This window comes from Anomalospiza imberbis, chromosome 3 (genome assembly GCF_031753505.1).
Source record: "Anomalospiza imberbis isolate Cuckoo-Finch-1a 21T00152 chromosome 3, ASM3175350v1, whole genome shotgun sequence".
Classification (NCBI taxonomy): Eukaryota; Metazoa; Chordata; class Aves; order Passeriformes; family Viduidae; genus Anomalospiza; species Anomalospiza imberbis.
In genome coordinates, this window is record NC_089683.1 from 92,929,630 (window position 1) to 92,954,388 (window position 24,759).

At 38.0% G+C, this 24,759-nt stretch overlaps 1 protein-coding gene across 3 annotated transcripts in view; it reads right to left on the bottom strand.

Annotated features, from left to right (window-relative positions):
• The window catches only part of HHAT (hedgehog acyltransferase), a 172,599-nt gene that overhangs the window by 62,727 nt on the left and 85,113 nt on the right, over positions 1 to 24,759 (bottom strand). For 2 of the 3 annotated variants that reach the window (XM_068185783.1, XM_068185784.1), the window contains one exon: positions 4,141 to 4,342. In XM_068185783.1, coding sequence (XP_068041884.1) covers positions 4,141 to 4,342 — 202 coding nt within the window. Of the gene's footprint in view, positions 1 to 4,140; positions 4,343 to 17,843; positions 18,104 to 19,089; positions 19,132 to 24,759 lie in introns of those variants that run through there. The other variant, XM_068185785.1, reaches the window with a different exon arrangement.

Genomic DNA, 24,759 nt, shown 5'->3' on the forward strand with positions numbered 1-24,759 from the left:
GGAACCAGAGCCCAGAGGTCAGGCTAACCAGTCAGAACCTTTCCATGCTCCACACCAGCTGTCTGCAGGATTTCTGTACAATGCATAACTTATTATGAATAACTGTAAAAAATGTAATGCGTCTAGCAGAACAAATAGGGCAAACAACATTAAGGAGAGGAAAAATAAAAGAGACAAAAAATCCCTCACCCCATGCAAACTATGAAAATCATCTAAAATTCTGCTCTCTGGAAAGCTGAGGACACCAGCTGTCATTGACCTCATCTTTGGTGCACAAAATAATGGCGATATTTTAACTACAGAGATAAATGTATGGAGTTCATTCTTCTGGGGAAAATAATAATCTAACACACTAATGAAGTCTAATCTAAACCACTAACAAAACACGGACATCATATAAAATACTTCCCCTTTTGCAAAGGGGGGCTGGGTAGGAAATGACAGCATATTGAACTGGACTTAATTAGTGCACGTCATTGCAGGCATAAATGAAAATATAGAAATCAAAGTATTCTATACTTTAAAAAAACATAGCACTTACAAGGATAGTAAAAATTTAAAATATGCCATATGTAAAAGTAGTTGGTTTCCCAAAATGAATTGCTTATGGTGTATTTAGTTTCTTACCAAAAAAATCTAAAAATAAGATCTTAAACTAGAAATTCAACATAGTATGATTTTGAGAGGAGAGATCTTTATGTCTCAATTTAAAAAAATCTTACTAGACTGAATGACATGTTTTCACTTAACTAAAGAACTAAAAAGATAAATGTTGCTATTTCAATTCAGATTAAAACATTCATTTTATCAATCTGCCAGCTTCACTCTCTTTGCTACATCTTCCTTTTGGATGATCTCCAAATACTTCTTTTTCAAAAACCCATTGATTTAAAGGTGTTGCCAGCTCCTCTAAGGTTAAACTCATTCTAAATCTATTTTTATACCAAGATCTATTTTTTTTAATAGATCTGTGTTTCTATAGATCATTTTCATTAAGGAAAGAGAAGGAAAAACTTGAAATCACTGGGAGAATGTTAGCCATTAACACTTTCTTACATAAATCAGACACATTATTTATTAGAAGTCAATACAAATTCTGTCATTGATTTCAAAAGAGTTACTACTCCAGTCTGTTCATCTGTAAGAAATTAATATAGAACAGTGAAGCAAAGCACCACCTTGCTCAGTACAGATCTAAATATCACCTGAAAAAGTAAGAAAAAAAAAAGATCTGACAAAAACACAATGAAACTTCTCCCATTTAATATAAAGTTCCCAGATCTGCCCTATCTTAGGAAACCTAGCATTTATTTTTTTTTCTATATAATATTTTGCTGAAAAGACAAAATTAATTCAGCTCTAATTTACTAAGACCTAACAAGTAATCAATAAGGACAAAAAACACATGGAGATAACTTCTCACACAACTTACTGAAACACAAAAGTTCAGGGGATTGTAAGCTGAAAAGGATGTAAGAAAGAGCATCAGCTATTCTAGAGCTGAACGCAGGAATCCAGCCACTGGTTTAAACCAGTTTAAATTAAAAGTTCCAGAACCAATCTTTTGTGTCAGGGAATTTACTGTTTTCAGTACATATTTGTTTATATGCTGATTTTACTTCTCAAAAATAATGACAGTGCTGCTTTGTTCATTCTAGTTCAATATGCCTGAGATAATATTTTAAATCTGTCAGACTGCTACAAAAGTGTGATTTCCCCATACTGCGCTGGTTTCAAGCATTGGGACTGAAACTACCGTAAAATCTGCATAAATATAGGCGATATATACATATATATATAGTTAGCACAAGGATTCCGGGAATTATGAGAGCTGAACATGCTCTATTTTGATTTTTAATCTTCCCTTTGCAAAAGAATTGAAAAAATATTGAGTGAGAAAAAAAAAAAGGAGGCAGTTTTGATACCATATTTGGTACTCTTTGTGATCAATTCAATCTTAAAAACAGAGTAAAATTAAAGTTAAACTTATACCTCTAGATTTTTTTTTCTAAGCGCCTCCTGCTCAACTGAATTATGTATCTCAACTTTAAGAATAATAGATGAGGAGGTTTGATGAACAGAATGGGTTGAAAAAAGCATAAACCTGTGCTCTGTATTTTTTGAAAAACTCAACTGCTATTCTGAAGACAAAAATAGACTTTCCATTTCAAAAATAGCTCTCGAGAGCCAACACAGCAACTGCGTGAAGCACAAGAATGCAAAGGATTTCAGCTTGTCAACAGATGAAATTTAATTGAAAAACCCATCCCCCAGAAGAGGGTCTTCAACACCACAGTGATTAGATTTGCAGCACACCCCTCACCAAGACGGGATTATAGGAATGTTTCCAAAAAACAGATTAAAAGGCACTGGGAAATTTTCAGTTTCTTTTAAATGTGGTACATTTCAGAGAATGCCATACCACTCCACCCCTTCTTAAGGAAAATGCAAAGTCCAACTACTCATCTGTCCCCCAGTATCAGCATCTAAGAAGAAAATGGGAGTTAGTTAGAAGAGTGAGAAGACAGCAATAACGAGTGGTAGCTCATGTTCTTGTAGAGCAACCTTCAAGACAAGGCAAATCATAACTCAGCCATAGCTGCAGTGAGATCTGTCTCCTGTACTAATGTAGATGCCAAAACTATGCATATTAAAAATTCTGGCTTCTGAATTATTTCAGAAAAATATAGAAAAGGCTCTTCTAAAGAAGGCCTACAACCATATTTCTGAATTGAAATGAGAAACAAAGGAGACATGGAAGACACTGGATAGGCCTTTAAAAACACGGGATGAAAACAAGGTGGAGGAAGGGGGTAAAATGCACTTGGATAGGGATTTAATTTATACAAAAATAACCCTACTGCAATCATCAGTTAACTATAATTAGAACTATGTGCTAGAAATTAATCCAACATATATAACCCCACTTTTATAATGTCATTATCATTATAATTTCTGATATTTAAGAACTTAATTCCCTATGAATTTTATTAAAATTTCTAATACAGTGACATCAGATAGAAAAAGCAAGCCCCTAGACTTTTATTTCCTCCTATAGCTGAATGCCTAAAAAACTATGTTGTCTTCCAGTTCAGAGACAAACATATGCAGGTGGTCAGATGGTGAAGCTCAGTTTCACCCTAGAGGGAGGATTAATGGATCTGATAAATTCATTCTCTAGGAAGGTAAAAATCTGCTTCCAGACTACCACTGAAATTGCAGTGATGGACAATTGGGTAGCAATTGTCCAAGGTAGCACTGGCTACTAAATTACTGAGCTGTATCAGCTGCCACACATAGGATGCCACAACAGTGAAAACTGAAATGGGTAGGATGGACAACAAGCATCATTCCTTGAGCATCAGGACTTCATCAGGCTGCAGAGTGAGTCTCCACCTAAACAACAATATACAGGAGTATGAATTCTGTGCAATTCTAACTAGTAAGGAAGCAAGATATACAAATTATTTAGTGTTACAAACAGTTATTATAGGATTTGGGCTTTAGTAGTGAGCAAACCTGAAGATTAAAATGGCCATCAAAATTAAAATAATGGTTTTTGCTTCTAATTGCACATCAAAGTCAATTTTGTCCTTTGGAAATTACAGCATGAAGGTCAAAAGTATAAGTACAATGAAAATATCAGAGGATTTCAAGGCAAAAGAATGTTTTCTTTACTTAGCTCTTCAGTAGTATAAGATTTCACAGTGTAAGCTTGTTCCCAGATGCAAGCAGCTGCTACACACACATTTTTCCAGGAAACACATGGTTAGAAACATACACTCCTAATTTTAGTGAAGATGAATATTTTAAGGCCATCCTGAGTGAAATCAGAATACAAATGTTAAAACTGGTTTCTGTTCATCCCTGTACAACGTGACAAGCATTTGCTTACTCTAGGACTGCAGAGGAAGCTTTTAAGACTGTGCATATTTCACCATCTGCTTTGCTGCTACTTTTCAAAATTCTAGTGATACGAACTAGTTATTACCTCAGAGACTGGAGAGTGGGCAAGGGAATCCTAACTCTATCTGTTAGCCATGACTTTTAATCTTGGTTAAACCATACTACTAACCAGTAACTTCAGATGAGCATGGAGCCAGGAAGCAAGAATATGAAATGGAGGGAGATTCAACTTACAATTAAATCTTGAATAAGTGAAATTGAAAGTATCCTCTTGGCGCCATTTTCCACAATTACTCCAAGCCAATTAAGTGCACCCCAGTACCACAAATAGCTCTGTCCTCCATGCCAGTAGCTTACGAAGGCAAAAGTCAGGGCTGTAGATAATAGTGTTCCAAGCAAACTGGACTGAGATCCTCCCATCGGAACATAAATGTACCTGTAGGTGAAATTACAAATAAGCAGTGCTGTTAGAGATTTCACAGAAATCTCAGAAAAACATCCACCACAGAACAAATGTGTCAATTTGTGGTATAAAAAAGAATGTGAAAAAACTACCTGACATGTTCTGTTTACAGAGCTTGCCCTATTTTCTGCAAAGCTGTAGATCACTTCATGAAATATGTGCATGTACCATTTGGCAAAAGGACAATTTTGTGGTCTGGGAACTCTGCATTAGGCAAATATATAGCACAAACCATATTCTCAAAACTGCAAATAGTAAATATTCAATTTTTTAAAATTGGAATAGTTCTAAGTCAGCCACAGAAATTACCTGTAATCTTCATGAGAATTTAAATTATAAGACTGTTAACAAAAAAAGTTAAAACATTATATAAAGTCACATACAGTCACAACACATAGACTGTTTCCCATATGTCAGAAATGTAGATGCATACAAACATACTTTATTACTAAAAGGTTGTAATTTCTTTCCTGTAAAGTATTTCCTTCAAAATTATGTGAACTGTAAATACTTCCTATCTGGTTCTTCTATTATACTTTCAGGATCATGTCAGTCTGATGACCTTTGAAGGTCTCATACCCAAAAAAGCCTGGAAATCCATATGAAGCACTCTCCATGCAATTATATTCTGCATTTAAACTGAATCCGGGAGTCATAACCTTAGTCATTAATTGATGCTTATAAGTGTCCAGAAAGCGGTGCTCCTTCAGAAAAAAATACCAGAAGCAATGGGATTCTGAAAGCTGACACTATTTTGTGGGTCATTTCACTTCCAGCGTGAAGAGCTACATCCACTTCCATCATTTTCTGATTAAGGCATGACCACTGGAATGACACTGTCAGAAAGAGTTACATATTTCTGTCAACACTTTGAAGAAGTCCATCCAGCAGGGGAGTTACCACCCAGCTCATAGGTACCAGCAACAAGATGTGGTATCTGAGAACCACCAGTGACAGCTGTCCTTAGCTTCATTCCTTTGGCATGAAAGTCTGTACTCATATTTGAGACTATTCCTACTTGTTAAGATAATTCAGGGATTTTTTATTTTCCAGTGAAATTTTAATCTCTAGTTAGCAGTTTTTATATTCAGGGAAAAATATTATTTTAAAAATTTAAAAGGGAAATTAACACATTGCTTATTCCTAATCTTAGGAAGTAAGAAATTAAATAGTGGGGTAAAATACAGTGATGAACATAATTCAAGGGTAAACAAAAAAGTAATTAAAAAATCAAGTGTCAAATGCTCTAAATTCTTTCTTAGCATAACATCAATACACCTTTTTAATTCAATCTGCTACAGGGAACATCTGATTACATGTTTTTCACTATAGGTGTGCTTTTTCACTAAGCATATGAAAAATAAATAGAAATTAAGATCAATAGTTTCTATTTATGTTGTGCTTTTCTTCTCTCTCCCTTCCCTATGTTTGAACAGTGTGGTAGTAACAGACACTTGCAATTGCAATCAATTAATCTAATGGCAGAGAGGTTTATCTTAGCAGTCTGTAAGCACTGAATTTCCTGCAGGGCTATGGCACAGTGGGTAAAGAGAGCAGAGCTGCACAGGCAGCCTCCACTGGCAATGGCATTGCCAGGAAGAGCTCAGCAGCATCAACACATTTGTTTCCAACTGTAGCTCAGTTTAGGTTGGCCTGAAGGGTTTTCAGCTTACTGTGCAGAGAAAAATAGGCTGTTTTCTGATTTTTAGTGTTTAACAACAGCAGCTAGATAATTGAGCAGCAACAACTCATAATTCCGATTAATGTTAAAGGTTAGTGAAGTTTTAGGTCGTAGTGAGGCTGATGGCAAATGTACAACTGAAACATATAGTGGATATACATCGACTATATGAAGACCTATTTGAAAAAGGACAGAAGCCAAAAGGAATAACAAAATCTTTACCAACACTCTGACCTTCCCCTCCAGTACTGTGGAGAGTCTGCCTCCCTGCCCCAGAGGAGAAATGGAAAGCAGAAAGCAAAGCCTCTTTCCTTCTCTGCTAGTGCCATAAGGAAATGGGACAGGCAGCTGGCTGCCATTCCTTGTCACAAGGGCAGTAACCACTCTAAGATCATGTGGCCTTGCCTTCCCCTGTCAGGGCATTCCCAGTGGCAGTTTTACAGTGATTATAAAGGACTGATAGATGTTGAGTCATTTCTCTTGAACAGAGTGAAGAGCAATTCTGTAAGTTCCTGTATTTTTCACTCAGAAAAATCTTGTGAAAAAGTCATTACTACATTTCAGAACACATCAGAGGAAAAAAGTATTTTTTTACCTCATCATCCATGCACATCATATCCATGTGATGTACATGTGCATACACTGCTGCGCTGGCCTACAAGCAATAGGCAACTCAGTCTGCAGCCAGGGGCAGAGCCTGGCTCAAGACCAGGCACTTTGTGCTCTCTGATTACCAAAACACTTCGACAACCAAAACTGTCTTGCAAAACAACCATGCCAGAACCCTCATTGATGCAAAGATGCATTTTGCTTATTTTAGAGCAACCTGGTAGTTTAGAATCTAATTTCTCTATACTTCCCCTATCTGTTTACACAGAAGAATACTCATTTGATGACAAAAAGCTACACAAACACTTAAGTGTGAGGGAGAATAACCCCGGGAAAAGTATTATTAAGCCAGATGATAGAAGAACTATATTAGTTCTGTATTATCATCTACAACACAACACACACTTTGTAACTATTTGTTGTGGTTTAACCTTGTCCAGCAGCTACACCCCACACAGTCCCTCGTTTGCCCTTCTCTGTGGGGTGGGGAAGAAAAGGAACCTCTTACAGTGCATTCAGAAAGTTGTGCTGCCCTCAATTTCTTGAGAAAATCTGTGAGGAGGGAAGGAAGGAGGCAGGGAAAGAGTTTGAGGGGTAATGGCTCCTAGAAATTTATGTCTTTTATATCTGCATGCTTCCTTACTTTTCTTCTTCATATCAATACTTCTATCTACCTGCAATCTATCCCCTGCATTCCCTTTGTACTGTAAACCCTGTACTTTACTCAGGGTTTACACAAATGGAGAGGTTGCTGTAGAGCGTGCTGACCTGCTGTACCGTAAGTAGAACAGCGTTACATAAATATCTCATTTTAAGCTTTTAAGATTATTCCCATTTCTAATCACAGAAAATCCACACAGAAGTTCAAAATCCCTGGTTTGGAGACTATTAGCACATAAAAGTAACCATGAGTATTCATGACAGCCTAACTCAACTCAAAGGAACACCCTTGTAGTAGAGTTTTTTAACAGCTCTTGAACAGATGACATATTTATTCTTCATGTGCAAGGAGGGCAGAAAAGCTGAAAAATGTGGCACCAATATACAACAAATTTATCTTAACATACAGATAAAGAAAACTCAGCAGTTACTTAGTGATAAATAAGCCAAAGATGGACTACTAAAGGAAAGCAGTAAAATATTTTGCATAGAGAAAAGGATGTAGAGTTAAGTACATTTGAGGGTAGTAATTGGTCATGTCTCTCCAGGCTGTGTTAGAGGGATGGCCAGCAATATCCCCCTTAAGGTCCATGAATATAACAGACAAGAAGATTAGACCTGTGGAAAATGCTCAGTATCAAAAAATGCAGGCTAGGTGAGTATTTAAAAATAAAACATTAATTTAGGGGGCCAAAAGTCAATCACTGCCAAAGTTTCAAAGGAGAAATTTGAAGGTGAAAGAACAGACATTTCTAGGCAGACTATCAGAGAGGAACATGTGAACACCACAGGCCAGGCTTTGCCAACCATTCCTGGGCTGGAGCTGGCTAGACCTCCTTTAAGGACAATAAGTAAAGGTACTTCATGCTATCAGAAGAAAAAGTTATGCACGTAACATGGAGAGAAGAGGGAAGAGAACTCCATGTCATTAGAATCTCAAAACATCTGGGGTGTGTTAGAAGTACATAAATAAAAATACTGAGAGAATGTTATATAGTAAAAATTATTTGCATGCACACCCCCACACCTGACATGACTGTACATACATTCCTAGCCTTCCCCTCCCAAGGCAAAGATGCCAGTCTTAAACATATTTCTGTGCTTTCTATCTTTCTAATTCTGTTTTGATTTCAAACTAAAACTTGCATGTGATTAAACATGCTACTTTCACAAACAAAGCTTACTTTGTGTCTTCCCCCAACTGCATTACTTTCAGTCCAGGTACAGCAGCTTAAATGACCTCATCCACAGCCAGCAAGCTGATTCATTTACACAATTTATCTTAATTTTAACTCACTAAGTGAACATTAGAGAATTGGATAAAATATGCAAATGATACCATTTAAATCCCTACACTAATGCAAACACAAACACAATAGCTGAAGCATTTAAAAGTGACCTTTACTTACAGAGAATACCTTTTAAATCTAATAACCATTTCGTTAGTTTTTCTTGAAGTGGAAATCTCCAGAACAATCATAAGAGATCTGACAATCATTCCCTTGAAAAACACACTACATTACAAAATTTTTATTCTGGTAACTTCAGAAGACCTCTAAAAGAAGCATTTTTAACCAGTTAAGGATCATTCAGGAGGGCTATTATTCCTTGAGACCTCTACATACTGCTCTTACTTGCACATGCATGTCATTTTAAACATATTTAAATCTTGAAGTAAGTGCAAGTAAAGCACCTGTTTAACTGCTGCTCTGTCTAGGACCTTTCTTCAACATGTGCCTGAATTTCTTCCTGATGTAAGGTAATACAGCAAGATGCATGCTATACATGATTTTTCCCCCTCTCTTTGGCATTGATCTTGGAACATCTAATCCAGAATGAGGTGAAATGTAAAATAAAAGGAAAAGTTAATTTGCTTGTAATGTCAAAGTAAATACAATTAATACATGAGGATTATTTCAGGGAACATTCCAAGGTCTCTTTAAGTTTCAAAGCATTCAAGGGTTAACTGTGTGACTATCATACTGTTTTGAATTGGGCAGAAACAACACAGCAAAAGTTTAAAAAGTGATAATGCAGTTTTCCATCTTGCAGCCTGACAACAGAAAGCACTTGAGGCTCTGTACAGTGAGGGGGTTCATTTGTGGACAATCTTGTCCAGGCAGCATTATGCTGGTGCTGGGATTCCTTAACTTATTTGTTTTTAATACTCTCTTCATGGCCTTAAACCATTGACTTTTTTTTCTACTGCATAATAAAAAGATGTCAGGCGCAGCTCTGCAAATTCTTACTCTGGGTGAGTTCTCATGATTCCTGTTTTGTCACTTCAAGCTGTCACTGACTTGAATGGAGCTACACAGAATACATAAATAAAGCACATCTGTAAGTCTTTGCAAGACTGGGTCCTACAGGAAATATTTGTTTTAAATCACAGAAATATCTCCCATAAACATGACTTTGAAGGCTGAGCCACTCATATTTGCACCTGAAATAAAGAAATAACCAGAGATATTTGGAATACCATTTTGCAAAGTTTCCATTGGGAGACTAAGCCTTGTTCTGTTAAAGTCCATTTCTCACAGTCTAACAATTTTGCTGGCTGTTGGTAAAGCTTTTTAAGCTCTATAAGAGACTCTCTCACCTCACCAGCTTAACCTGACATTTAGAGACCTTGACAAATGCAGATCCTTTAAAATATTTAAGCTGATGTTGGCTGCAGGCAAGTCTTGTTGCATTACGACAAAAATGTTTAATGAGAAATTAAGTCTATTTGGTTTACAAAGCATTAATGAGAATATTCATACGCAAGAACACTGAGCTTTACAAATATGACCTGAATTCCCGTTCACTTCACAACTGTTAGCATGTTTCCCAGCAAAGATTGAGTGTGAAGTTTCCTACCAAAAAACTGAGAAGTGTTTAAAGTACTTTTCTTCTCTTTCATTCAACACAAAAAACAATATGAGTCGAGTCCATATGTCAAAGGGCAGGTAACTGCAAAATACTGAATAAATCATTTTGAATTCACTCTTCCAAGGAAGTTAATGTTTTCAAAGAGATTCATTTCTTTCAAATGAAATTTTAATCTAAATCATAATATTTCCTTCTATTGGAAAAAGTTTCATTACTGAGGGACCGCTGTGTTTAGTTTTCTTCCAGCTGTATCTAGGAAAGAAAGAAACCCTGCCTACCACCACCTGTTTGCAGTCAAATGCAAACCTACCAGTCAGCTGCCTTTGATCAGAATGGAAATGGGAGAGCTTCCAGATGACCTAAGAGCCAAAAGACTGGTTATAGCTTTAAGTTCAAACCAGCACCCCAAACATTTTGCTGACAGTAGAAGCCTAGATATTATTGCCAAAATAACCTAGAGTGAAGTGCCTACAGCTCAGTTCCTGGGTGGGAGAGGGCTGTGTCCCCAGCTGACAGATGGAGCTGGGCAGGAGGCACTCCTACCTCCTCCATAATGAGTCTGCAAAGCTCCCTGAAGCTGTACTGAACTTAACTCCCCCCAGGGGCCAAATTCACGCCTGATATTCACAATACACCTACCATGTGCTGATGATATCTAGGCTCAGCAGCACAACAAGCAGGCTATACAGTCTAAAAACACAGCTAGAAGAGGGATATATTAATAGCACTGTCATTCTCTGCTTATAAAATGGTAGAGGTCAGGCTCTTTGCCAGGGAGACCAACATATCTTGCCTCTCAGAGGAGTGCTCCAGCTGTCTGTTACCAGGCTGCCACCAGGCAGAAAAGAAATGAGATTCAAAGAGTGAATATGCAAGAAAAAAACAAGTCTGTGGCTAGGGCATTACTCAGAGAGATGTAGATATTCCAGTCCAGATTTCTGCACCAGGAATTGCTCATTGTGCCCTAAACAATCATTTGACAAAATGCATAAGCTACACCATGAACAAAATAATTCTTATTCCCCCACTTATTTTCTTTATTTCTCCCAGCTCTTACACTAGATGTGACAGACAAGAGAAAAATTCAGTGGGAATTACATACTCCCTACTGACCACAAGCTAGCAGAAAAACAGAAAGGATGAATAACATTATTAAGCTGAAACTCAGTAAAATCGGTCAAGAAACCTCATTGACGGGTTCAAGCACTCCCAATTGCTTTGTAGAGAATTAGGATCCAACCTAAGGGCACAGAAAAACGAAGCTCCTACGAGCTGCTCTGTGATCAACCCTAACAAACTCCACACATCCCAAGGGATGTGCAAGCTAAAGGTGGGGCAAGACCTCAATAACTATCTCATATCTTCAGGTGAAACGCTGCAGGATTTATGACAGGCAGCTGTCATTGCCAGACCGGTGGGAATGGATGCACCAGCACACAAATTCCAACCATGAAACTGTGTGTACCTTAGGGACAGGGATCCAGCACCTCTCCAACCAAAGGGACACCACCAAGTACAGTTAAGCACATACATCACAGTAAAATTGAACAGTAAAGGACCTTGGGTGCATTATTCTAGAATCAAAAATGTGTCAGCTGCATGGACAATGGAATTATTGTCCCCAACACAAACAATGAGGAAAGAGAATGAGTAACCTTTTAACTAAAGTATTATTTATACCTAGGAGTTGTACCTTGGTTGCTAATCAAAATCTTTGCTTGCCAAAGCGACTTTTAGAGTTTCACCAAGGGATTAGTCATGAAAATTCTTATGAAAGTTTAAAGATCAAAGTAGCTAAAATATTAAATGTAACTAATTGCTGGATATGTTCTCAAATAATGTTGGGAGGAACAGGGTTCCCTTGGATGGTCCACCCTATAGGGTGGCAAGAACTTTTTTAACGGGCTATGACTTTTAATGGAGTCAATGAAGGAATAGTAAAAGAAAACTGTACAATAGAATACAGAAACACAATTATAAATTTAACAGGATTTAGTAACATTCCCATTGAGAAGAAACTTAAAACTATTGTAATTAGGGGTCATAAAGTGAAAGGATTTACATGCTTTAATTTTACTCAAAATAGAAATAGAACTTGGAGTGCTAAAACAAATCAGTGTCAGTATTATACCACTCCCAGCTGCAATGCCACTATGAAACTCCATCAGCCTCATCACACCAAGCACACAAGAGAAGCAAACGTAGGAGCCCTAGATCCACCAGCAATGCAACAGCGGGAAATAGGAAATCAGACCTCTGATACTGGGAATGGGACCTATTGGATATGCAGAGACAATGCCTACAAATGGCTTCCTAAAGGATGGTTTGGTTCCTGTTTCCAAGCAGTATTAATGCCTCCCCTTATGGTACTTTGGCAACAACCACAAGGAAGACTTAGGGGCAGGAGAACATTTTCCATCCAGGGAGTCCAGGACGATCTGCAATTAATTCCTTTGATTTTGGGAAGCAAAAGAGTATGGTTCACTCTATGCCCTGTGTGTGCTGCCTTGCACTATGGAATTTATATTAACAAGCTAAATAGATTATTAGAAGAAGTGGTGAACTATACTATTAAAATATCAAATAGCACATCCTGTGAGCTCAAACAAACATGAATGGTGGCTGTACAGAACCGCATAGCCTTAGATTATCTGCTTGCTAACCAGAGAGCAATGTGTGCTATTTTAGGACAGGAGTGCTGCACTTACATCAGTGTTGGGTTTGAAGCCCAACAGACAGGAATCATCCTGATAAAAAGAGCAGTAGAAGACTAGCAGAAAGAGGAACATTCTTCTTGGTGGGATTGACTTACTTCGTGGCTACCAAATTGGAGACTGTTACGAAATGCAGTCCAGGCAGTAATTGTAATAATTGTAGTATGTGTACTTGCTTGTAATATGATTCAATGTTATAGATGTTGTAACACTTTATGCTGGAAAATGAAGTGTTGAGACTTGTCTGAAAGAGATACAGTCTCAAGAGATTGGGGGACTTGACAGACAACACAGAGAATAGAAACTTTTGGTTCCCTTGAAGTTATAAAATAGAGCTTAAAGACTAGCTAGAAAACCAGATCAAAGACTGTAAAAGTAGACACACAGGATGTTAAATGCAGTTGGAAGCAGTGGATAAACAGATAATGAGGAACCTAAGTGATTTTTGTGGCAAAGGTATATAACATTTATATAGAAAATAGCCCATGCCCTAAGAGAAGTTCAAGGCAAGGTCATTTGTAAAATTGAGGTCTCAGTAAATATGACCACTTTACACCCATTTAGATGACCCTCTAGAACCATAAAAAGACTTCCAGTAAGAGGCAGAGGCATGTAAATTAGTTCTAGGAAAAGGGATGTTCATGTATTAGCTAGGAAGTACATTGTAATGAATGCGTATGATCACAATGGATTAAATACTGTTGTAAAGTTTCAGAACACACACTCAGAGGAAAAATGCTCCAAATGTGTCCAGTGCTGTAATAAAGAATGCCTGCTTTCTAATACTTCAAATTGTGTTAGAAAGTTTATAATCTGGACTATTTCTATATCAGAGGGCCCAGCTCAAAATTCAGAACTCTGCATACCTCAACTGGAGGCTGCATAGGCAAAATTTTTCCACACAAATAAACCCTTTGCAACAAATCTCATCCCTTGCCATCTCCCCTCTCTTCATAAGAGTATTTTCACAACAGCCCATTTTACAGTAGTTGTCAACTACAGCTGAAGCAACAGAGACCAGTTTTTCCTCTGAATGTGACTACACATATCACACTGTTTGTGGTACATTTAGTGAAAAACTATTAAGTGTGTGTCATTTGTTGCTTTCACCACATCAAGAATAAAGTACTGCATTTTCTCCATTCTCTTAGAAAGATCATTTAAATTCCACAGGTGTAAGCACAAGCTATTCAGCCATTCTGCTAATCTTAGTATGCCAGGTACATCAGAAAAAATGTGGATTCATCTGCTAGTGTGAATTCAGATGTTTAAAATACACTCATCACCATGCACTTAACAGCTACCTTTTCCAGCATGCCTCTGTCAAAGCAGTGCATGAAACACAGTCACTACAACAGAAACTATTTATTTTCCTTATTAAACCATTTTTGCTTGGAGACAAGGTAATAAAATTGAATAGCCCTCTAAAATTTGCTAGGTAACAGAAAGACTGTTTAATCTTTGCAGACTCCTTTGTGGAGAGTTTGATGATTCTTTTGCATTTTTATATCCCTTTGTACACACGCATGTCAAAGGGCATTGTTAGTATCCACAGACCACACAGCAGTTTCCCCAAACCATGAAATACCTTTCCTTCACTGGGCAGTACAGTTCTATAGACAAACAGAAATCAAGATGTCAGAAGATTTTCCCTAGGGTGCATCAGAAATACAAATTTGTGTGTGACCAGAATAATGTTCAAAGATGCAAAGTCAGTGAAGACTCAATCTTCAAATTTAAACCAAAATCAACAAAATGTATTTCAATGGATCTCTGAAATAAAGGCATGTAATTAATGAAACACAGAAATATGGAGGAGATGATGCATAAATATGTCAGGAAACTTGAGGAATGTCAAAGTATCTGCTTAAGGAAAGCATAGCATTACATATTCCTCCAAACTGCATATGCACAAAGTTTGAAGAGTTAGATTTTTGACATTATTCCAAACGGAGTAATTCACTCACCTCTCTTGAGCTCACATTTCTTAGAAAATGCACTTTGCGGTTCTGAGAAATGACTATTTATAAAGTACAGCCAAGGCATTGAGATGTCTAGGCAAAGCTGGGATCACTTCAGATCATACAGCACCTTCCACAATAAAGAACTTCTCTACACTCTCCAGCCTGTGTCAAAAACCCTTCAAACACCAGCAGAGTTAAATCAACTCTGATGTAGAGCACAATACACATTTATCATCCCAAATCAATCTAAGTGAGAATGAACATAAATTTAATTAAGCAAACTGAAGCAAAATATTTACTTCTGTTGAAGTAGCACCCTTACATAATGATCTCCTCTTTTCTCATTTGTAAAGAAAGAACAAACACACACCCCTAACGACCACCAGGAACAGGGTTCACTCCAGATAAAAACTTAAGTGGAAAATGTCAGTTCCCGTGAAGTCAGTAGCAACAGGGCCTAGAGCTAAACAAACCAATAAGTTTTAAACATAGAGCAAGAAATTATTCCAATGCAAAGGTAGAACTTGAGAAAGAAATGCTGTAGTTACAGCCAGAAATGTAAATATATATGTAAGGATGGGGAAAAAGCAGTAAAAAAATGGGACAAAAAACAGGTGCATACTCAAGGAAAAGGGAATGGTAAAAGTGCCAGGGAAAAATCATCAGTTAATGTGTCACAGAAAGTTAAGCAGAAAATGTACCATAAATAATCTTATCCTGCTACAATACTGAACTGTTTATCTCTCCAGTTGTCTAAAGGTATTCTCTTTGTTAGAAAGACAGAACAAACAATAATTGATAAAATAATGATTTTGCATTGATCTTCACAAAAAGCCCCAAGAGGGTGAATCAACAAAACTAGTTTTAACTGGTAAGTACAAATGTAAGCCAGAAAAAACAGAAAACAAGTTAAAGACCATTATGCATGTCAACAGCATTCTAGTCAGTGTGCCTTGATGAAATTCTCTGAAAGGTATTCAGGTAAGCATCTGGTTTACACATTGGGTCACCAGTGCTTGTTTTTCATGTTTTCCCCTTTCTGAGATTTCAACAGACTGTAAAAACCAAACAAAATCCTTTTCTTTCTTCAAAAGTCGGGGTAACCAACAAGAATAAGAAAATTTCATCCAGCTTGGGAACTACGTAGCAAATTCCTGGTGGTACTTGGGTACACACTAGGAAATAGTGGCTTGTGCTCACCTCATCCCTAGGGCTGAGGGCTAGCCAGCTAAGAAATAGCATTCAAAGAGGTAAGTTTCAAAGGATTAAATAGAATCATCTGGCTTAGAAGAATATAAATAAAAGCACCTGGCTTATTAGAAACACCTTAAATAGAAACACCTGGCTTATTTTCCCTGAGAAACCTCAAGAAAAAAACAAATCCATCAGTTAAAGTCTAGCCAGCAATCTAAACAATGGTAAGATAGCTTTTAAACTGTTTGAAATAGTCACCAAATATTAAACAAAGCACTTAAACTGCTTCAATATTCAATAACTGCTACTCCTCAGCAACAGGATGCAAGTACCTCCCTGGGCTGAAAGCTCCACACCTGGGAGAGAACCAGGCAGTACAAAATCCCTCCATCCTACTGCAGTTTTGCCATGAGGCAGTGAAGATGACAAAAAAACAAATGCATGCACAAACAGACAATGTCCCACCACACTAAAAGCAAACATGAGGCTCTGCACCCGAAACCACGGGTGATGCTAGATGGAGGTGGAACATTTGCCCTTGACCCCAGCCTCATCTGGAAGGCAGTAGGCAACCACTGCTCTCAGCTATTGATTTTCCACCATCTTGCAGAGAGTGGTCCTTCACTGGAAAATGGCTTTTCCTGGTCACGAGTCATCACCCACATGGTTACCACTCAACTTGGAGAGCTGCAATTCAATACTTTCTGCCTTCACACTGCAGCAGATCTTTGCCTCCAAGAGCACCTTCCCTTTCCACAGACAGGTTCCTTCAGAAGGAAGGATGTGGGGGTACGGCATCCATCAGCTCCTGGCTGAGACCAAAAGCTAAGAAGCAATGAAAAGGTACCTGAATTTCAGGTGTACCCTCACCAGTGATTTGACTCTTTGCCCTGAAGCATACTAGAAATGCTCAGTCAATTTAAGGAGTAATCTTCCATTCTCCCCTACCTCTTACCTAAACTTCATAATTCTCAGTTATGAGCTCATACAGTGGCAGAGCAGACCCATATGCATAGAATTCATGAACGCCTAAAAGCCAAATGTAATTATGTGGGGTCAAGCATGTTGACAACATCCTGGAACATTTTCGTTTACAATGCAAATGTTTTGTTTGACAGCACCACTGCAGAAATTGATAATGATGATCCATCATTACAGTACTGTCTATAAATGTTCAGTGAGAATTAATGTGAAGTTGAGTGGGCATAAAATTATACTTTCTCATTTTTACTTGCTTGCACAGCTGACCATTAGTAATGCTAAGATGCCTCCACTTGTTTCTCACCTTTTTCTACAAACTAAATATCGTCTAGTCCCACAACAGCAGCCCACCCAATCCTCTTCTTGTGACTGTCTGGTAATTCTACGATTGTCTCAGGATCCATTCTATCCTGTTCAGTGAGAACTGAGTTTATTTGCTCCTAAAAAAAAAAAAAAAAGCCAGACCATATTTTCTTTTATTGTCAGCAAGATTTTTTTCATCAGTTTCAGATGGATAAAGACCTGGATTATAAGCTTGTTTTCATTTCCAAGTACATTTTGCACTAAGCATCCTCTTCTCTACCCCTAAAATTAGTCAAACAAAATATTTTCAAAATGCGAGGATTAAAAAATCATTAAGATTTCTTGACCTTTGACAGTTACAGAGATCATGCTACAATTAACTTTTATTCCAAGTTATTTATCAAACCATCCAAAAAATACAGTGCAAACTAAACTACAGTCCTTAACATTAAGGCTGCCAGTTAAATCCTCTTCCAAGCATGTGCATGGTACTAACTTGGCAGCTAAGCTGGGAGGTATCACTGTTAAGCTCCAATTTTCCTTAAAGAACAAATATACAAATGCTCTTTTCTGCAGGTCAGACTCTCTTCTATGCCTTCATGGGACAAGCTGAGCATATGACACAGCCTCCTGAGGTAATCCCTCTTGGACAGCCATTGTTCCCTCACTCCCTCATCACCTCTCCTCCGAGCTGGAACACACAAGCTGCTGGAGCTACTCCTGAGATCTCAACAGGCAATGGCTTTTCTGCTCCTGCCTGGTATGATGAGAAAGGTTGGAAATCAAAGGATCTGAACACGGACTCATTTAAGCAAGCTCCAAAATCCCTTTAAAGCTATAGGGGACCACATAAAGCCAGTAACAGTTGGTGTTACAACCTCTAAAGCATCCACTGCTGGCAGAAGGTTGAGGATTTCCAGCAGGGCTGCTGCCATTCAGAACTGGAGGTGATTTTTAGCTCCTAGTGTAACAACCACAAAGAATGAACAAAAGTGAATGCAGGCAACATTTAAATTATAAATTGAGTTTTAAACTTAATTCTAGTTGTGTAATACACATTTCTTCACAACAATAATGCCTGTGTCCAACAGGATCTTTGCACAGGACAGATATTATGCTTTGCTTGTTGTATCTGAGAAAGAAAACTTGTTCATAATTATCATACATTTTTTAACCTTGTTAATAGAGTTCAATATTAAATCTGAGTACATTCTGTGACGGTAGCCTAGCTGTGATTCCTATGACTCTTGTTTTGCTGAGTAGGTAGAGCTTAAAATCAATAGCAAGGGCATTCTTTTCCATCTTCTAACTTCAGCTGCCTTTGCTATGCTTTTTCACTTTCTACAGGTAAATAACAATATGAAAAACCATCACACATTTTAACTCAGAATTCTTGAAAGATAAAATGATCAAGAAAACATATTTATGATCAATCTTTGGTTTTGTGAAACAAACTTGTGGGAAATACTTGTGTGCTGCAGGTTTGATTCCTCCCTCTTGGGGTTTTTTTTGCACTGGGTGCAAACAAGATGAAGAAATGGACTGTATCAATAGTTTACTGTGTAATCTATTCAACTGATTCACTTCTGTCCGGTTTTATTTAAAATTGAGGTGTAATACTGAAAATTAAAATTATCCCAGCATTATTTCAGTATCACTTCTAGCCTAGTCATTGAGATTCAGTAATTAAGAAATCATTTTCTGTCCACATTCCTTATAGCAAGAAATAAAGCAGGAAAGAACTTTTTGTTGAATCCAAGCATTTTATCTTCTCTGTACATAATTCTTGCAAGGATCAACAATACCTCACAGCCATGTCAGGCTGTAGGTAGTACCCAAAATCAAGCAGCAGCCTGTACGGAGTGCTTGACACATAAGACAAGCCTGTCCCGTCCATGTTTCAAAATTTTCTAATTGAAAACGTTATTTAGATTTTACATTTTGCCACTTCAGACAAAATCCTTACAGTACAAACCCTGTTCTGCCATTACTGGCTCTGAAAGCCATTATCTGAAGGAACAAGACAAGTGATATTAGTACAAAGCAATGGTGTATTTAAACTCTGCTGAGTTAAACTCTACTGCCATGTTAGGCACAAATCTGTCTTGCTTAATTGGACAGCATGTACATGCTTAACAACAGACACATGTTCTTACATAACATGTAAAACCCAAATCTTTTCAAGTGATCCAAGGTGCTTTCCATTCATATATTCACCCAATTTTAAACAAATAGTAACGGACAGCACTTTTTTTCTGTTCCTCACAGGCTCCTGGACTGCACAGACAGTACTTTTTTCCAACATACTCACTGCTGCAAGTTTTTCTCTTATTTGCCATACCTGAAGGACTCTCTCAGAAACCAAACCCCTTTAAGACTACCACTCACCAAATATAAAGCACATGGAATGATCCAGCACTTAGTGCAAAGAATTCAACTATCCCATCCCTGCCTCTGGAAAAGGTCACAAACTAGGACAGCATCGTGACTTACACAGTGCACTTCCACCATCCTCAAGACAATATCCAATGTCCCTGACTCAACATTCAACACTTTGGCAGGAAAGCAGTGAGCCCCAGGCAGGGTTTTACGAGGCTACCTTGGTTTTGTTTCTGAGGGAGTCAGTATCTCTCTGCCAGGTCACGCTGTACTGGGCTTATCAGAGCTCTAAGGAGCACAGCAAGGCCTGTATCCTGCCAGCTATCATTCCGCTAACTCCATGTACATGTGAGAATTTCTCTATGTATGTGTGAGACAGAAAAGGAAAGAAAATGTCCTGGGGTGACTTTATGATCCCCATCGTCTGTCTTTTTGCTCAGAAATGTTGCTTTAAGCTAGGCCCAGAGAGAGAGAGAGAAGGGGGGGAAGCAGTGGAATTTTTTCGCACTATATTCAAAACACAGAGATAAGAGTTCGACTTTCTGCGAGCTCATGGCAGTGCTCTCCGAGTTCTCTGCCGCACAGAGAGAGAGAGAAACCAGGAGTTTTCCTTGGTTTTTTTGCCGGTTTTCCTCATTAGTTATGGCAAGAAAGGCTTTCCCAGGGCTGTTTTTTTCCTGGAATTGTTTGGTTTCTCTCCAGTCCAGAACACCAGGACAGCTGCCCAGGGCCCCCCCTGCCACCCCAACCCTCAAGCTGCTCTGCAGTCTGGACACCAGGTCTGAGCCCCAGAGGGACTGAGAGAGACTGAGTGCACCAAGCCACACCCCACAAAAGGACTCTTTCTCTGAACCACAGAGGACTTTCTGGATTTACCATCTCTTCAGAACAATGAGAGGTTTCATTGTTTAATATTATTCACTTTTTCATGCTTGTGAATACTTTGTTTGTGAAATAAACAGTTTTTTCCACTTTTCTCTAAGAAGATTATCCCTTGAACCAGTTAGGGGAGGGGTCACTGAATTCCGCCCTTTAGGGGAATATCCCTTTGGGAAATTCCCTTCCAAATTTGTCCCAAAACAGGACAGAAGAAAATGTTTTACTGACAGCACTTGACTATGTCAAACATTCTCTACTGACCTCTGTTATAACACAAAAATAATTGTTTGACATGCCCACCTTGAAATCGTTGGTTTTCTGACGTTATCATGATTCTGACATTAACAACAGAAATAACATGACTAAACAAACTCCCCATACCACTTCATACAGACCCAAAGTTTTAACATCGGCTTCATCTAATAGCTAAGTGATTGAACTCACACTTCAAAGCAAACAGAGATAAGGATCCTTCTAACTGTCCTGACACCATTTGCAAGCAGCCTACTTCTGCTCATCAGCAGGTTTGCAGAACTGGAGAAAAGACTGTGAAAAGAATTTAATGTGGGGATGAACTGCAGGACAAAACCCCAGCATACTATTTTTTTCTTTTCAGCATCATTTTCTTCCTATACAACTAAAATACAAGACTCAATTTATGAAAATTAAAGCAGAGTGAAGAAGGAATGAGAGACAGAAATTAAGTGTATCCTAGAAATGTGACATTTGACCGATTAGGAAGGAAATGGATTTACTACCCATATGGTAATTATGTTTTCAAATTATATCATAATTATTCAAATGCAACTGACCTTGCCATGTATAACTCTTAAGACCTGCATGTACATTAGAAAGAACAGATTTTAGACTGTTCTCAAGCTGAAAGTTGATTATACTGAAACACTGCATACTGAGGAATAATGTGTTCTGACTCAGTGAGAATGAGCTGACTGGAAACAAGGTGAGACACTAATTAAAATCTGTGCAGCACCTGGAAATTAGAAAGTGATTTAAGTCCAAAGTGTCATTATTATCAATGTATGAACACATATCTCTTTGGGGGGTGAAAGAACATATAGGAAGAACACAGCTAGTAGTTCTTTATTCTCTAGACTCTTCAGCTTATCTATGAATTCTCCACTGATGTGTCTCATGCTAAAAATTTTTTTCTAACGAATTTCTAGACTTTTCTAAAGAGATAAGATTTTTTTCTGCATATTTGGGAAAGTTACTTTCAAGGCTGATAAATTACCATGTTGCAATCTGTCTTAAAATGCATAGGAAAATACCTTTCAAATACACAATCTGATCTAATAAGGTTCAGTAAAGCTTCACAGACACTGATGCATGAAATAAATACATGGAAAGCCATATTGCATCAGATACCAAATTAAACAAGATTTGTCATAACTGTCATGGTTAAAATGCAGATTCTGTTCTGTCACACATGAAAGTTACACTGAATGGCATCTTAACATAGTTTCTTCTCTGCAAGTCATGTGTGATTCAGGATACTATATCTATTCAAAATAATTCTCAAAAGACCTCTGTTTGTTCCAAAGTCAATTTCAGGCACTGGTAAGTGTTCTTATTTGTATTTTATTTGAAACAGTCTGTGCTTGTTCAAATATTATTGCTTGTTCTACAAACACTCTTATCCTAGACCCATTGCTACACTATCTGAATGCACTCTGGTTGTGTCTTATGAACAAACAAACAAACAAACACACAAAAAACCAAAACTGAACCCACCATACTCTGTGGCTTACTCACTCATCAGAGAGGGAAAAATGTGTGTGCAATACAGCACAGCAGTATGGCACAAAGGGAGACTGCATACATTTTCCAAAATGCATGGACAAAAAGGTGATACCATGGCCCTTAGTTTGGGTAGGTGCTCACTACCAAGGTGTGACTTTATTACCAAATGAATTAAACTCCTGGAAAGATCAATCTTCAACCTGCATGTAGAAAGATTCATTATCTTTGAGGGTTAGCCAACCCTGGTTGGCCTCCCACATCTTCACAATGAAATCTTTTGGATCTCTCAGTCCCACAGGGCCCAAAATTTGAACTTGATTAGTAGTGAGTAGGGTAGAAGTATACAGAATGTTAGTGGCCCATGGTAGTGAAAAGAGTTCAGTACTCAATACCAACTGGACCATTCCATGTACATCATCACACTGTGGCACTCTATCCAGGAACAAAGGTTCTCAGCAACAAAAGCTAAAAAAGGACAGAGCATTCTGTTAGCGTAACAATAAGGTTTCAAGGAGACACTACATTGTGCTGCTGAAGACAGCTAACCTAGAGACTATCAAGACTGTCTGCATGGTATAAAAAGCAATCAGTGAAAAAACACAAAACATTAAACAAAATCAAGCAGTGTTGCACCAGGATCTAGTTCCAAATCCTGTCTTGTCCTCCTCCCCTGACACTTGAGTCATATAAGCTAGTACTTGACTGCACCACAGGAGAAAATTGCTTATCACATTTCCCATTATACTTTTGTAACTATGTATGAAAATAGGGATGCCATCTATAGATATGAAACATTGCATAATGACAGCCTACAAACATAATATGTCACCAGAGGAAAAAAAACAAAGATGACAAGGAGGTTGTAAACAACCTGAATCAATCCATTGCAAGGATAATAAGAACCACCCTCAAAGTCACTCTTCCAGGGGTAAAGCCAATTGTTCATAATTTGTAACTGCATCTAAACATTTACCCTGAGAGGCAAGGAAACACATGCACCACCACCTTCTGCCAAAATGTACAGAGCTCACCACCATTATCCCACCCAAACAAGCCACAGCACTGAATAGCAGTGAACAACCTGCATGAACCATAGGAGTTTACATTTTCAATACTTCCATGTGTGTTTGATGTGTAACCATAGTTCAAGAGATTTTTAGAGGAACCTTGAACTGTTCATTAGAGTATAGGAACACATCCCGTAGGATACCATGGAAACACAGGGATGTAACAAGTGCTTTCAGGTCAACCACAATGCCATGCATGCTGTCCATCAGTGCCATGTCTGTTCCAGCCACCTACATGAAGGTAATGAGGTGGACTTTTGGACTTAATGTGAGAAAGCAGACTGGGGGCTGATTGACATGGAGCAGATACTGTAGTTAGTTGGAATTAATGGTCATCCTTGCTATAGCCGCATTTTATCATCACCATCAAGAACTAGTCTGAGACAGTAGCTAGAGAAGGACATCACAGCACTAAGCTGGTGAGCTGAATGGGCAAACCCAAAAGTTAGGAGTGTCAGGAATTATAAAAGTTAGGAAAAAAATCTGACTTCGAATGAGAAAAAGAGAAAGGCAGAGCTAATTAATTGTTTTTCACAAGTTTCAGTAATTTTTCTTAGGAGTTTTCATTTTTTAGACAAAGAGCCTCAAAACCTGTGAAAAATCTAAGGCAAAAGGGGCATAAGATAGTAATGTTGGCTGCCTGAAATTTTCTATCACACATTAGGGAAACATGGTGCAATGCTTTTATTTCCCCCCCACACTCGAAACTTATGACATTTAATTTTTTACAATTCTATTCATTAGACATACACAGCAAATTACATTAGAAAAGTTTGGTATCTTACCACAAAAGGTACCAAAGGAGTACTGGAGAGCTTCCCAAACAGTTGAATACAAAGTGCTCTAAAGGAACTGAAAGACTATGCAAATTTCAACCTCAGTTATGTATAGAGTCCGTAGTAAAAGCAATGAGTGTGAACATTGAATTAAACTAACCCAGGCTAATGCAGTAACTGCTTAAAAGCTCCCTTCTTTAGAATACATTGGGGGGTTTTAAAGGACCAATATTACAGTAACTAATAGAATGAGATCCTCATACTAAAAATAATGAAGCAACACAAGACCCATTTGCAGAAAAATCCTAAATTAACTTATGAATCCTATAAAATTCTTTTGAAGCAGCCACAGTAGCTGAGGATGCAGAGACAGGGAGATTCCTTTCTTTGTCCAGAAGACAGTCACATAGGCCAGTGCACTGGCCTCACCATACAGGAATTCTGTCTCAAAACAAGGATTTAGTGAGCAGACACACAAGATAGCCTAAAGAGCCATCATGATATGTAGTATGAATTGAGCCCCAGCAGTTTAGATCAACAGCATTTTTTTA